This window comes from Schistosoma mansoni, chromosome W (assembly GCF_000237925.1).
Source record: "Schistosoma mansoni strain Puerto Rico chromosome W, complete genome".
NCBI classification, from domain to species: domain Eukaryota; kingdom Metazoa; phylum Platyhelminthes; class Trematoda; order Strigeidida; family Schistosomatidae; genus Schistosoma; species Schistosoma mansoni.
The window spans coordinates 39346417-39363190 of NC_031502.1; the positions used below are offsets into that span (position 1 = coordinate 39346417).

At 32.3% G+C, this 16774-nt stretch overlaps 1 protein-coding gene across 1 annotated transcript in view; it reads left to right on the top strand.

Moving 5' to 3' along the window:
- Smp_135210 (egf-like domain protein) overlaps positions 1–16774 on the top strand; it is a gene marked incomplete at both ends in the record, with an annotated part of 89588 nt that overhangs the window by 16508 nt on the left and 56306 nt on the right. Inside the window, 4 exons of the mRNA XM_018789656.1 lie at positions 2558–2631; positions 5023–5103; positions 13384–13506; positions 14726–14851. Of these exons, the coding sequence (XP_018655077.1) occupies positions 2558–2631; positions 5023–5103; positions 13384–13506; positions 14726–14851 (404 nt within the window). The remainder of the gene's footprint in view (positions 1–2557; positions 2632–5022; positions 5104–13383; positions 13507–14725; positions 14852–16774) is intronic.

Consider the following 16774-nt stretch of genomic DNA (forward strand, 5'->3'; position numbering starts at 1 on the left):
TATTTAATTCATTTTATTGACTGAATAATTTAAATTTACTTCGCTATAATGAAATCATTTTGGAAGTCATTCTTTAGTTGGAAATTGAATGAATTCAACTGACGTCTTTAGTGTTTTTATCTGATAGGGTTTATTACCTGACTTATGTTTTTATGCCTAAATATGATGAAAATTGATCTACACAATCTTTATCTATTATTTCATTGTTACGAAACTGTTAAATTAAGAGCAATATTTCGGAATTATTTAAAATTGAGTTTCGTCGTCTATAGGCAGTATCAAGTTTTAAAACTTCAATGTAAAAATAATTTAGATAAAGCAAAACTGTCTGACGTATCGAAACAGGAACCATAAATTGTGGTGAAGTTTTGTCCTTTGAAGTAGATGGTTTGGTGGTGGAGCTTCCATCGTTATTGTGAACAACATCATCAGCACAAACTTCAGGTAGAAGAGAAGCATTCGAATTTCTCCACGTATGATTCACAGCTTGTCCTGTAGATCTCGGTTTTGGTTGGTTATTGTTGACCTTTATCCTGTCATTGTTTACTTTTTTATTTTAATTGTATCTTCCATCGGTTTGATTCTCGGTCCTATATTTGTCTATGGTTTTTCTGATTGATTGATAAATTGGATCGATTTCAATGTGTTTTCTGATCGCTCATGGACCTGAGTGCCGAGCTTTTAAAAATTCTCTGGTGTTTTTAGAACTACCTTCATCTAAGATCGCAACATTTTTCCAGTCGAATGTGTGTCCACAGTTGTCCACATGTATTGATATAAGTGAGGATATGTCATGGCGTTTGACCACTAATTGATGTTCGTGCAGGCAAAGATGAAGAGGGTGTAAGCTTGATCTGATGTAGTGTTTTTCGCAGTTGGAACAATTTACTTTGTAGATGACGTTAGGTGTTTTTTCTTTTGTTACTTCGTCCTTTCGCTTGCATTAGATTGATTGAAGTGATTTTGTTGGTTTGTGTGCTACACCTATCGCAAAAGCCTTCAACAATCTCGTTGTAATTTCTCATATGCCTTTTACAAATGGTAGGATAATTTGTTTGTTGATTTCTGTACTTAATTTCGTTTCTGCTGATGAGTTCGGTTGGTATTTTTTGGTGAAGTTGATTGGACAGTCGTCGTTTTGAAAGATAGTTTTTAAATATAGGAGCAAGTATCAAATCAATGGAAGATACCATCAAAATAAAGAAGTAAACAATGACAGAATAAAGGTTAACAATAACCAATCAAGATTGAGGTATACAAGACAAGCAATGATACATATATGGAGAAATTCGAATACTTCACTTTTACCTGAAGTTTGTACTGAAGATGTCGTTCAGAAGGACGATGAAAGCTCCACAACCAAACCATCCAGCTCAGAGAACAAAAAACCATCTGAGCTACAAATCTTCTCTACCATATCACAATCTAGAAATGTTTAATCGTCTTGAGTTTCGCCAAGATTTACGACTTGGAAAAGTGCAAGTTGTTACCCCAAGAACTCTACCTAAGTAACAAAGCTATGTATTTATAAAGCCGATCATATTATGCTTGTCAGATAGTTGAAGGGAATCGAAAGAAAATCTTAGTTATCACTTATCGTCTTCGATCTTGCTGGAACTGATCCTTCTTATAGAATCAAGACACTTCAACCTGTATCGCATTCAAAGTTCTGCTCTTGAAATACTCAGAAAATAGCTAACTTTGTAAGGGATTAGGAAGTTTACAATAATATTATTCAACTTCATTGTTATTAGGTCTTTGGTCCTCTTAGAATTCTGTATGTCATGCTAAAATGTTACAAGTTCTCTAAGTAACACATTATATTTTCCTTGAAATAACTAGAAACCACCTAATACTGGATATAGTTCATCACTATATGGACTTATCAAGACTAGAAACTGCATTTGGTGTTCATAGATTTAAAATGATCAATGCCAGTGTAAATGCAATTATGAACAAAAAGTTTTCGAGTAACTGGTATCTAAACAACCATTTCAGAATGTCTGTTGAACTTCCATGATCAATGTACTAGATCTATCGGATATATACTACAAATGTATGCTTAAACGTTGCTTAATTAGTTTTTGACTTTATAACCCTTAGATAAGTCTAGTTTCTTTAATTGTAACTTAAGAATGTTAATATTGATAAAAAGACATAATTATTTTTACTCCCTTGTAGAGTATAAATAAGATAAGAATGTTTCAGAACAATCAGGAGAAATCAAGCACGATAGTTTTTGTATTATTCTACTAATAGTTAGATGGAACACAGAGCTATCGAGTTGAGATAAAGTTGAAGTTTCTACCTAAAACTCATAGACATACTAACGGTAAACGATAAAAATGTCTTGGATTTGAATTAATCTTCGACCACGTTTTTTAATATACTATTCTGATATTATGATTATATAAGTTGAATTAATCAATGAAAAATTAGTTAATCTCTCGAAAAATCAATAAACTATAGTAATTTTCAATTCATGTCAATACTTTTTTAATAAAATACATAATTATTTTAGGCCAAATGTATGCTTCGAAACCAATCCTAAACCGAGACAATATCGTCAACGTATACAAATCCCTTATACAAAACTAACACGTGTTTGGGAACCAAATTGTGAAACTGAAGGTAATTGGTGTATTAAATATAAAGAACAGTAAGTTTTTATTGAATATTTATGATTGTAAAATATTAAATCTATTGTGTATAAATAGATTAACTGTTTGTTTTCATTGACATGATAATTGTTGGATTATTGAGTTACAATTACAAAATCATTTATTCATGTCAAAATCAAAGTACCTTTTGATTTTAGACATTGAAGATAAAATCAATTCAACTTAGTATTGTTTGTTTGAATCTTCCCATTGATACGCAATACGCACAGTATGCACATATGTCAATAACAGACTGACCAGTTGCAGTCCTAAAACATCAATGGGAAGATTCAAACAAACAACACTAAGTTGAATTGAAACTTCACCCCATTGCACAAGCAAGTGGTTATCAGAACTCAGTGACCGAGTGGATAACGCGATGGCATTTGAAGCGAAATGTACTGGGTTCGAGTCCCAGAGTGAACATCAACTGTGAGATTCAGGTACATCCAGCTGACGAGTCCAGAATAGGAAGAAACGCGCGTCCTGTATTCCACTGCTAGCCACTATCCATCTTTGCTTACCATGATTGAAGATAAAGTTATAACAGTTTGAAGATCTCCATAGAATATATAAAAATGAACAATATTTGAGCGAACAACTGTTTTCAATAACTTCATCATCAGGCTTTACAGTTATAAGTCCATAACTATTGTGATATTTTACAAGGGCTAAAATGAGGCATGTATTAATTAATTTGACAATTTCGATATGTTAAAAATGGTAAACGTTTGCATCTGTTACGACATATATATCCTTTAAAATTGTGTTATTTGTAAATTAGAAAGGTCATTTAATAAAGGTCAAAGTGATTTGTAATCAAGTGTCTAGTCACAATCGATTTAATAGTAATTTCGAAAAAATGAAAATGCAAAAAAATTGTGTGAATAAAGTGCATAGTAGGAGAATTTCATCTTGTCAAGTGAGATAATAATGATAAATAGTAATAGTAATAATAATAAGATTGTTGTGTGAATATAATATGTAATAAAAGGGGATGTTATCAAGATAATTACGATAAAGGAATTGGGAATGATGGATGTGAAGATTAAGATAGAGGTGATCAACAAAGAAGAAAAAAAAAAAAGGGGAGGTTTATAATATTTAGTTTAGGAAACCGGTGATCCAGTCGTAGGCCAAGGTAAACATAGTGGCTGGATATACTTTTTTTGGATGCATAAATTTGGTTTTCTAGAGTTGATCCAGATGGCTTCGGCTATGTAAAGTAATCGTAATCTAGCTCTTTGAGGTAGAGTTTTCGGAACTTGATATAAAACAGAGAAGGCTTCTTCTATTTTGATATGATGTTCACTGTCTACCAAGTGAGAAAGGATGGCGCTGTTAATGGATTTTGTGACTCCTTTTCCCAGCCATGCTGGTACATGTTCACGAATACGCAAGGATAAAGCCCTCTGAGTATGGCCTATGTAACTAGCTCCACAGGAGCAGTTGAATTGGTATACACACATGGAAGAGCCCATCTTCGGTAACTTATCCTTGATTAGTTGTGTAAGTACTGGTTTAGTTGAGAAATTGATATGTAGATTGGGGGCGTAAAACGTCCTTTCAACCGATCTTTTCAGTCGGCGTGTTAGAATATCCCCCGCTATGTCACCTTTAAAGTCCAGTTTCAGATACAAGGTTTTTTTACTCACTTTGTCACAATGTTTTTCTTTTTTTATTGATATTTTCTACTAGGTATTTTTTAACGAACTTATCTGGGTAGCCATTATTTCGCAAGTTATAAGTCTACGAAGTGTGATATTTCACTAAGATAATTTGACTGTTTGTTATGATCATACTGTAAGATCTTGATATCTGTCATCCATTTTAACGCAAAATTTGTTTTGATAACGTTTAAACTACCATGTTTGTTAAGTGGCTTTACTAAATACCCTAACCAACTGAACCACTTAAAACAGATGCAAAAGAGAAGTACTGTTTATCTGCACAAAACACAAACATCATAGTTTAAAAAGTAATGTCAATAATCCTACTAAGGTAGTTGGAAGGAGATTTTTCACATTTTGTAAATTAGTATCATCATAAACTATTATCAAGCGGATAATTAATGAGTAGCAGAAAGTACTAAACAGCTGATTTATTCTAATCTGAGAATGTTGATCAATGCTTGCACGCAACTCCACACACATGTCGAATTCAGTTTATATAAGTTTGTAATGAAAATACTTTGAAATATCAATGACCTTTTCACGTTAAAAATTACTGATCTATTCCATCTTTAATTAACATAATATTTGTACATTCCTAATTCACAGTTATTTGATCACAGAATTATTTGACTAGACTTTTAATTTATTTAAATATTTTAGAACCCATTATGCTGTTCATTATAAAACAGTTTTTAAAACGGCACCGACAAAACAACTTCGTTGCTGTCCTGGTTTCACTCGTCAACCTGGATATGAAGGTTGTGTTCCTGGTAAGTATTTTCGATAAAAAATCCTAATTACTTTGTTATAAACATCATCGACTAACTGGAGTTACATCATGGTATATTTTTTGAGTGCGGTGAATTCAAATTAAAGTTTATATATATATATATATATATATATATATATATATATATATATAAACAAAAATAACCATGGTGTACTTTGGTCATCACATTTGTCTAACTTAACTTAACTACCATTTATTGAGCAAACATTCAGTAATATTACATACTAACGTGTTTTAAATATATCCTAAATGGGTTGGAGTACAAATAATCGATATAGTTACACTTACACATTCCTAACTTTACCGATATCACTAACGATTAATTCCTCACCTTCATTACTATATTTTTACTTATCTATTGTGTTATAGGATTTCTGTGTTGTACAATTTAAGTCAGAACAGAACTAGACGCATCCCATGGCAACCGATTATTTTTTATTTTTATTTTAAAACTCATATAAGTGAATTTTACATGCAACGAAATTCAACAAACATATCATTAATAGTACAGGATTGTGGGAATCATTGAGTTTTATTTAATATCATGAAATCATCAATGTTATACCACTATTAAAAACCTGGAAGCACTGGGCGCCATTTCTTCTTAATATAAAACTTCTCAGCAGTGCATATAGACGACCCATAAGTGGAAACCGAACCCCGCACCTTCGTCCATGTGCATGAACGTTTAATCTCTAGACCACAGAGCCACCATCTAACACTGTTAATGTTTGATCTCAATTCAATGAAACTTAACCGTTTTCACAACCCTATACTAACAATCATCATTTGCTCATTGGTGAATAGCTTCAAGAGGGAATTCTCGGAGTTCCATTAAGAAGCCGTAACCAGTGGAATTCAACAATGTCAAGTGTGAGGCAGTTACCCACTGAAAACAATTGAAGATGGTTGTACAAGATCGTGGATTTGTTGAAGTTACAAATCAACACTGTTGGATTCCGGCTCAAAGGTCTGGAGATTGAGCATTGGTGCACGAGACTGAGAGTCTTGAGTATGAATCTCATGTGTGGGTCATGGATGTGCATTGTGGATGAGTGTCGTACTAGAACGAAATGACTGTTCTAGTGCTTGATGGTTTTCAATGGTGATCTGACAGTGATCGATTCATGATCTGAATGAAAATGTTTATGGTTAATTTCCTGTTATTTTTTGGATTGTGATGAGCACAATAGTGATCATTAAGTCAAAATACAGTTCATATCAAAAATATAAATGTTTACACATAGTTTCTGGAGAATAACTGCTTGATAAACATCTGTTCAATAGCAGTATAGAACGTTTGGTTAGATAACTTGTCAAGATTCATAACAAACTTATGTCATCCGTAGATTTGTCTTAAACTAGGGAGCAATGGGCAATTGAGTTGTTCTAATTAATTACATTTCACCGTCTTGCATTCAGAACATTCGATTATCACAGGAAACAAGATAACATTAACTATATAGATTGAGATTTAATGATACATATTTACGAAGATGCAATGTTTGTAATTAAGCCTTAGGCTTGCTATTTCAATCTTGTCCACTGTTCAGTAGTTTTCAGTTTATCCGAGCACAAACTTCGGGTAGAAGTGAAGTGTTTGAATTTCTCCACATGTGATTCACAGCTTGTCCTGTGCACCTCGACGATGAAGGTTCCACGACTAAACCATCCAGTTCAGAGAACAAAAATCCATCAAAATCACCCATCTGAGCTACTAATCTTCTTGTGAGGATGGTTCACAGGTGAAGTCGAGGAGGCTCTAGGAAGCCCAGAAGGAGCCCAACATGTTCCATCCAATCAGCTCTTGGAAGAATATTCCAGAATTGCCACGTGGAGCTTCCCTATTGGACAGTGCTGATAACTCCATGTCTGCGGATTGGATAACTATAATGATGATTTTGTTTCTACTAAAAACTATAAATACCTGATAATTTTGTACCATATTCGACACCGTTTGGAATAACATTCCTTCAACTTGTCTTCTGTCTTTTGATTTGTGACTTGGGAGGGTTCCAGCGTTCGAGTGCTCAAGTATTGTGCGATAGACTAAGAATCTAAGTTCGAGATACAACACTTCTCCACCAATTGGATGGTCCTCTATTATCACTCAGATACTTAGAAGCCAATAATTAAAAGTCTTTCTGTTAAACAAATGTTTAAAATGAAATCAAAATTACAGTAAACACAACGAAACGAATTTATGTAACTATTCTTTACATTAATGTAAACCCCTAAATGATTTCCAAATATTGACAGAACGTCCAAAAGAATAAAGGATTCTTTGATGAAGAAAAGCTAATTAGTCAGCTCTGCTTCTATCGACAGTTGCTTATTTAGATCAATTTAGGTTGTATCAACTGTTTCCCAACTGTCCAACAATGAAAAACCAACTATCTTGTTTTGCGAATTACGATGGTATAATAAGAAGATGGAATTCATCTGAAAAATGTTATATATCTGAGATATGCTTTTTGAACAACCTGATCACACGTTTATTTGTCGATGCATAGGATATGGGTTCAGTCAATATACAATGATAATTGGTAATAAAGGGGAGAAAAAATTATGCGATTTGAAAATGATGATAAGTTGCTACGGCACTGTAGGGTTTAAGGTAAATCAAAGATTATTGGGGTAGATTCAAGATAGAACAAACTGTTTTTGTACATATATTGTCCAAATACATAACTGTTTTCTGATCCACTCTGTCTTCCTACCACATTATCAAACAACAATAAATTAAATGTACTGTTAAACTTTTAACTGAACCCCTAACCAATATTTCTTACTACTGATTGCATTGAAAGTAAGAAAATAGTTTAATGACGTAGTAGATAGCTAAAAGATTTTTTCAAATTCTTAATGTTTTCAATAATTTATATGTGGTGTTTACATATCAGTCTATATAAATTGGTAACTTGCATTTTCCGGTTTCTAATGTACAATTGCATCACTTTGCTTTGACAGTCTAGATCGTCCAAATACACTTTTACCTATATTATATATTGAATCATATATATAAATGTTAAACTTGACAAAATGGACTAAAAAGTCAGAAAAGCTTATAACAAATTAAATTACATTCATTTTAAACTTAGATTAATTAACTCCACCCTAACCACTCCCTATCTTTCTTTTTCTCGCTCACCGATCCTTCTTACCTTAAACTTCATTATCTCGATAGTTTGACTGAATAATCTGTACCACTACCTCTATTTCTTTGTGTACAGATAAAACAGAGGAAAATATCTTCAGCTACATACACCAAATAAAAAGTGACCGTAACACTATTTATCCACTTTTTCTCTGCTTTATTCATGTATATTCAATTTATATCGTCTGTAAAAAAAGATTTCCATCTTCGACTTTCATTATAACTTTTGTGTTCTGCTTCTACTACTACTACTACTTCTTCTCCTTCATTTTCCACCACCCTGAATCATCAAGATCATGGTCTGCAGTTAAGAGTTGAAAAACTTATCATTTTCCTGCTTCCAATGCTTAATTTTCATGGAAAACTCTTCAATTTATTTGGGATCTACTTGTTTGTTTGTGTAGAATTTATATAAAAAAAAGCAAAAGGTCTATTCAAGTGTTCAGTCGTCCATCTTACTGTTCACGTTTTGTGTGTGTAAGCACACGAGTGTTTGCTATGTGTATGAGTATATTTAAGTGTAAATACTGAACAAACTAATCATATGTATTATATGTATATATATATATATTGGATGATTTAATTTCAATAATTTCTTCAGTTTTGGATAAGATTTCTATACTGATAAATAAATTAGCTTATTTACAAGAACAAAAAAATAAATGTCTATATAGTCAACCGTTTTTATCCATACTGTTCTGTTAGTGCTTTCGTTAAGAAGTAACCGACAACAACAACAAAATACGGGATCTGTTAATTTTGATGGTTGTATGTTACATATTTTTTATCTTTATGAAAATGGGATAATACTTGAAACTAGTAAAAACTAAATAAGGAAGATTTTCTTTTTTCGAATAATTGTGTAATTAGTGTTAAGGATAGGTATCTAAAAGATAAACATTGTAAGTAGTAATAAATTCTATATTGATATAGACATCAATGAAGTAGAATGTTAAATAGACATTGATTTTTAATAAATTTCAAGACATACTTATGGAAGTTATAAACTAATTCAGTTATTATGGACTATATTTTATTAATAAATTTATCATTTACATTATTATTATTATAGATGTCAAATAAATAGGTTTTGATCATATGCTCACTAATGACTGGCTTCAAGAGGTATTTCCTGGAGTTCCAGTGAGAAGCACTGACCAGTCGAGTTCAACCAGGTCAGTTGAGAGATATCAACTCACTGAAGACATTGGTGAATGGTTGCTCAACTTCGTAGATTGGTTGAAGTTAGACAATAACACCGTTGGACGCCAGCTCAGTGGTCCAGTGGTTAAGCGCTCGCGAGACTAATAGGTCCTGGGCTCGAATCTCATGAGGTGGGATCGTGGATGCGCACTTCTGAGGAGTCTCACAATAGGACGAGACGGCCGTCCAATGCTTTCGGGTTTTCCATGGTGGACTAGCTTCAATTGATTCATGATTTCAACTACATAAAATCCCTAAAATCTCCACAAAACCCCTTTTCTGATAGGTTTTGATTTGTTAAGTATAAAAAATTTTAAGCAACACGAACTTGAAATCCTTATTAGATGGATACTTTCTACTAAATTTATAATCTCATTAAAATGTGGTTTCACTTTAAGTGATCTTTCTGAAGATTGGAAGAACGACATAGCAATGTAGATGGTCAAACTGGATAAATTGTGGAGATATTTGTTGTAGTAAAATGCAGTTTTAAATTTAAACAAATGATAGTTAGAGCATTGAGATTTCTGCCTCAGTTTAGTCACTTTCCACGTCCATAAAAAGGATCGAATTTAGAACGGATAGTTTTGTTAGTAAACATTATTTCCGAAAATTTGAGCCTATAGCGAATGATACAGATTTTTAATCAAGGCTGATTTAAAATATAGAGCAGCGATCTGTGTTTTACTCCGAATATAGTTAACTGCAGATAAAACGCATACATTTTGATTTCAACTAAGCTATCTAAGAATGAAACTACTCACTGTGATACATGAAGGTATAAATATATTATGTGAAGTTATTTTTGTGCCTTGCCAAAATGTTCTGAACTAATATAAAACCTCCATTTATTGTTTCTTCATTTTCAATAACTCACCAGGTGACTTCAATCCGTTACATATACAGTTTGATTACAATCAGCTTAATAATCTATTTTCCAAAATATCGCTAACTTGGTTCTTTTTGTAAATAAAGATTAAATACTAGAAAAAAAACTCTATCAGTGACGAAAAATTCATTGTCTAAAAAACTAATAATGCTATTTTCATAGTTGAAAACGTGAGTCAATTGAAGCTAGACCACCAGGGAAAACTTCAAAGCTTCAATTGACTCACGCTTTCAACTATGAAAATACTGAATCTCTACAAAAAACTCCTTCTGATAATAATAATAATAATGCTATCTTAAACAGGAATATCTATTTACATTTACTATTTAGTATCCAATTGTAGCAGGTTTTTGAAAGAATCAGGCACATGTCAAAATGGTGGATTATGTTATGAAAATGCCAGTACAATATATTGCAATTGTCCAAAAGGTTTTACTGGTTCACGTTGTCAAATAAGTAAGATTTATATAATAAAGTTGATTTTTTTTGGAAGTGATATGTTACAGTAAGTATTCGTTTTTTTTAATTTTGGAAGGAATTATTTTTTTCATAATTGAAAGCATGAGTCGATTGAAGCTAGACCAATATGGAAAACCTGGAAGCACTGGATGGCCGTTAATAATATTTCTTATATTGATGATTTATTCGCTGAAACTAGATTCATTTTAAGCAACTCAACTGTATGAGGTTACCTATTGAAAAAACGTTTTAGTGATTTTACTTAACATACGGAAATTTAGAAGGATATATGAACTATTTACCCCCCCATCCCGAATAGTAAATTTAATTAGGTTCACTAAATCTTCGTATAACTAAGTGAAGAAGTTTGACTTTAAAGATTGTGAAATAAACTGAATTTAGTTACAGAATGTAACCAGTGTTTCATTGTACAAATTTGAAAGAAACTATGAATTAAGTAGAATAACCACTAGATATAACAAACTTATCATTATTCACATAGCAGTTTAGTACCAAATTATATTTAAATATGATAAATTTTACAACAAGTAATCATTTTACAGTTACATATAATATAGTACATCACCAGTCAACAAACTTCTTAATTAGTTGTAATTTTATTAAGCTCAAAATATGACCGTGGATGAGCATTGTTGAAGAATCCCACAATGGGACAAAACGGCCATCCAGTGCTTCCATGTTTTCCATATTGGTCTAGCTTTAATTGACTCATGAATTCAATCATAAAAAAAACAGTTAAATCGGATGAATATATTTCTAAAACTGATCAATTTGAAGTATGGGGCTTATCCATGACGCCTTATATTCCACAATGATACTTATGTTTATAGAGCAAAAAAAATAAAACTCAGAAGGGGTTTTTTGGAGATTTAGCATTTGCATAGTTGAAAGCGTGAGTCAATTGAAGCTAGACCACCATGGAAAACCTGGAAGCACTGGACGGCCGTTTCGTCCCATTGTGGGACTCCTCAGCAGTGCGCATCAACGATCGCCCACTCATAAATGGAAACATGTATCGAGTAGCCAATTAAATTGCCTTGCAAACAAAAGCAAAACCGTATTAAAGTGCTGAAAAAGATATTCTAAATAAACTTTCTGGCAAATCCTATTTTGTCATATTTTTGTTTGCTAATGCTGAGCTAACCATGTTTAATATATATGTATATTTAACTCCATTTTTGTTTGAATATATAATTCTAATTATTTATTTACTTTGGAAAGTGATCTAATGTATAAAATTATTATTAATGCCTTCTTAATAATTGTATACTTGATCAGCTTGGTTAGAGATATCAATGATAAAGGACGAGCCTAAAACTGAACCTCTGGATAATCCTCAAAAGTCTGATAGCCTTTATACACATTTAAAAACTATATAATGAACAGAAAGTTATTTTTAAGAATGAATAAACAAATAACTAACTACAAACCAAAAAAGAAGAAGTGTACTTTCTCAGCCCATTGATAAATTGGCAATTATTATTGTGGGGATTCGTGAAAATTGTAGTATTTTAACACTTGTTCAGAGGGTAAGCATTCTCACGTGAGACCAAAGTTCCTGGGTTCGAGTCCCCCGCGCGGGGTCGTGGGTGTGCACTGATGAGAATCCCATACCAGGACAAAACGGTCGTCTAATGCTTCTAGATTTTCGATGGTGCTCTAGCTTTGACTAACCCGTGAATTCAACCGTCGCCTTACGGATACATAAGTTTGATTTGATGACAGGAAATGAGCTCAGCAAGGCGAAGGCTATTAATAGGATTCGAAAACCTATATAATTGAGAAGGAGAATGATTCATCGAGCGATATTTAGGCGGTTAGCATTTAAGGTAGAGTGAAAAATATGTGCGAAGGATGTCACATGTGATCCAGCGTACACATTTATGAAGACATGATAATGATCATAATAGTACAAAGAAATATGAGAATTACTCCTGTTCGAATAGCATTGTCTGTTAAATACGTTAATAAAAGGGCTTGACTAAATTAACCGCAGGACTGTTGCTATCACCACTTCAACAACATCTAAACCATTTTAATCCTTTTTTTAAAAAATAAGTATTATTTAATAAGCAAAAAACATGTCAAAAGTTATCTTGATAGTTAACTAATGTGTACAAATGGATTACTATTTAAGAATATTTCAAGTTTCTTACTAGAGAAATACTTAGTATTCATCAACTAATCAGGAAAAAACCCAATAGCTATGTTCATCATCCTAACCAAAGCTGCTAAATCTTCAATGAATCCTAGCGCCAAACTTTTAATTCTGTTATAATCGTTACTGTCACTATCATCATTATTTAACATGATTGAATGCCTGTAAGAGCAGTCAGTAAAAAAGACGAAGTTCAATTTAGGGTAGACCGTAAATTCAAATGAAACATCATTTTATAAGGATTTGCAGTTATAACTTAAATATTATGAATGCCCCTTTATACTGTATTTTGTTATTATTTTCTTTTAATGTAATATATTCATTTATCAAGAGATTTCCAAGTATTCATTCATTGATGTTTTATTAAATGTAGTAGCTAGTGACTGTAATGAATTAAATAATTATTGTCAAAATGATTGTGGTCAAATTCCTGGCTCAAGAAATTGTAGATGCCCACCAGGTTATTTTCTTGCTCCAGACAAACGAAGATGCCTTGGTAAGCTATATGTATTATGTATCTATTTATGATTAATTTCTTCACAACTGAATCAGTTGTTGTACATAAATGTATAAACAATATTTTTGACATCTTACATAATCATGGAATCTAGTTTCATAATGTATGAGAAGAGAACTGGTTAGTGACAAATAGAAAATCAGGGTTTCAAAATCTGAAAAAATAAATAAAAGAATGTTGAATATACTCCTACAATTTACAAGAAATATTGAAGATAATTTGTTACCTAATAAATATATAGATAAATATAGAATTTTCATAATTCATTTGGACTTCAGTTAAACAAAATTTTTGATTTATTAATCATCGTGGATTGGTTGAAGTTAGACATTAACACCGCTGGATGCCGGCGGGCTAAATGGTCTAGAGATTAAACGCGCGCGAGACTGAAGGCCCTAGGTTCAAATCCCGCAAGCAAGATCGTGGATGTGCACTAGTGAGAAGTCCCATACTAGGATGAAACGGCCATCTAGTGATCCCAGGTTTTCTATGATGGTCTAGATTTAACTGACTCATGAATTAAACTATTAAATTACATTAGTAAAAGTGTCCAATATTATTTCTTTCTTGAGAATTTGGATTGATTATAAACATCGGTTATTATTCATTTTAACGTTACCCAATGTGATGGATTTTTTTATTGTAAAATACTTGATTTATTACCACGAGTCCTACTCACTGCCTTCTCGTGGCATCACTGTTGTTTACGAACTTGAGAGGACGAAAAGCGAATGTCCGGCGCTCTAAACGGGTCGGTGGACACGGAAAGTCCACCTAGAGGAGTTAGAAAACCCTGATTCCAATCCAATGAAGCACATGCGCTCTAGTATCCTGAGGGAACAAATGGCATATGAATCAGTCGTTGGTCACCGGCTACCATGGGACTGCATCTCCTCACTATACTCCATTGCCTTGTGGATCAGACCTTTAGGTCAAAGGTCCGGAGTGTGGCCCCCTAAGTAAACTACCTGCTTCAGTTTGGGCACCTGGGCAGTATCACAGCCGTCACACAAATCAAATGAGATTTGTGCTTCCTTGTACCAATATTTATGTGTTTAAATAATAATTATAAATAATAATTTCATGTATTTTCTACCTGATATCTCAATACTAAAAATACGTACTTTGATCTCAATGTTGTGAATAGAAATCTAGATTATTTTTTTAATGTTGAGATTAATTTAAATTTATCTTATAGATATAGATGAATGTACATATGATCGAGGAGGTTGTATGTACTTTTGTGAAAATCTTCCTGGAGGTTATCGATGTGCTTGCCCTTCGGATATGGTCTTAGCACCTGATAAGATTTCTTGCATACCATGTAAGTTGTCATTATTTGTGTATAAATTATGTATTAGTTTAATGCTACTTTGTGATAAACATTGTTTCATAAGAGATGCAACTAATTGAAATAGATTTCAGTAATACTGAAATCTTAACATTTTCATTTTAAAATTGGTTAATGAACCCATCAGTTAATTTCGTTCACTTGTTTATTTCCAGTTTTACTATTCCACTGCTACCATCATCAATATCTGTGACTGAGAAATAAAACGTTTTTTCTATGAATGAACTAGAATTACTAAATTATAATTTGTTCAAATTCTATTTAGACTTTTGTTTTGATACTTTTGTAATGTTGTTTATTCATTGGATTTTAACCAACTTCATGTTAACTTAGTCCTTAGAGCTGATCGAATTTGATTGATCAATTTACAACATGCCCACTAGTCTACATGACTTGACAGGGTGTGAAGTGTGTTTTAATATTTCGTTGTCAGTAGTTATAAATGGTCAGTTGTAACCAAATAGCTGTGTTAACATTTTGAACCATAAAGCTGGGTGGCTTATGTTCGAATATCACAGGCACCATTAATCCACTGAAGATTTCAGGTTACCCTGACAACAAGTGCCAGTTAGCGTGAAAACGTTAGTGCATATGTCCCAGTTGATTAACTAAAACCATCTGAAATACTTTTCTAAACGAGTAATCTGTTACTTACTTAAAATTTAATCACTGAGATTTTACAAATATATTTTTCCTCCTTAAAATTATATAGAATTTCATACTAGTCAGTCTGAAAATATACACAATCTTCTAATATTGTATGTGATTATTAAATACCCTTAAGCAGTTAAACCATCACCTACTATTATTACATAAAGTATTTAATGAAAATATGATAAAACATTGTGATAATGTCATCTTATATAACAAGATATTCGATTTCAGTTTGGGATAACTATAAAACGCACTGTATTTTACCACCATTCACCCTCAAGCTGTAATCTAATTCGTATAAACGTCTGTTCGACCTTAAAAATTCATATGTACAGGTGGAAGAGACATCAGAGTAGAAGAAGTAAATTGAATGTAATTCCCAAATCAATTACTGTTCTCCCCAAAGGAATAACAAAATATTATTGTTAGAAGTTAGACTGAAGATATCTTTTGATTAAACATTTAATGAATAATAACACTCTAACAAATCATTACCAAAGAAGATGAAAAAATATACTTTTTATATTGCAAGGTAAATAGTGGAGCTGAAAATGAGCCTGAGTTATAACAGAATCCAAATCCCAAACTTTACTTATCAGGCTAGTGTTCTATAAATTGAGTTTTAAAATCTAAGTATCCAAAACACGTCAATCTTATTTCAATTTCAATGAAAACATGACTTCACACTAGATCTAACCTAGGATATCCATGTACTGATAACATATAGCCCCGTGAATTTGAATCCTACAGTTTATAAAATTGACCTCGATCCCTTAGTACTGAAATGATATCCTTATTCAGTATTATTGGTAAGAGACTGTATCACTCTGGAGTAGATGAATCAGTATCATGACTAGTATATCGTGAAAAGAATTATGTATGGAGTGGACGATTAACATATGATTACTAAGTATCCAGATGTATCTGATGAGATCCGATAGATAGATATATACCCAAAACTTCAGATAAATGACTGGAATAACATAGATACTCGTATAATAATTAATACTTATTATTCAGTCACAAAAAGTAAACACTGGTTATTATTGGTCATTTATTTGAACTATAATTTAAATCAAGTTTTACTAAAGATTTCAGAAGTTATCCCTATAAACCATGATCAGTTTAATTTAGACAGACTAATTAGGCACATTCATTTATTTCTGTCCAACTTGTTTGTTTTCATTAGTCCTGATTAAAAAAATATATTTTTTGGGGGGAATTGAAAATCGAAACTTTTTT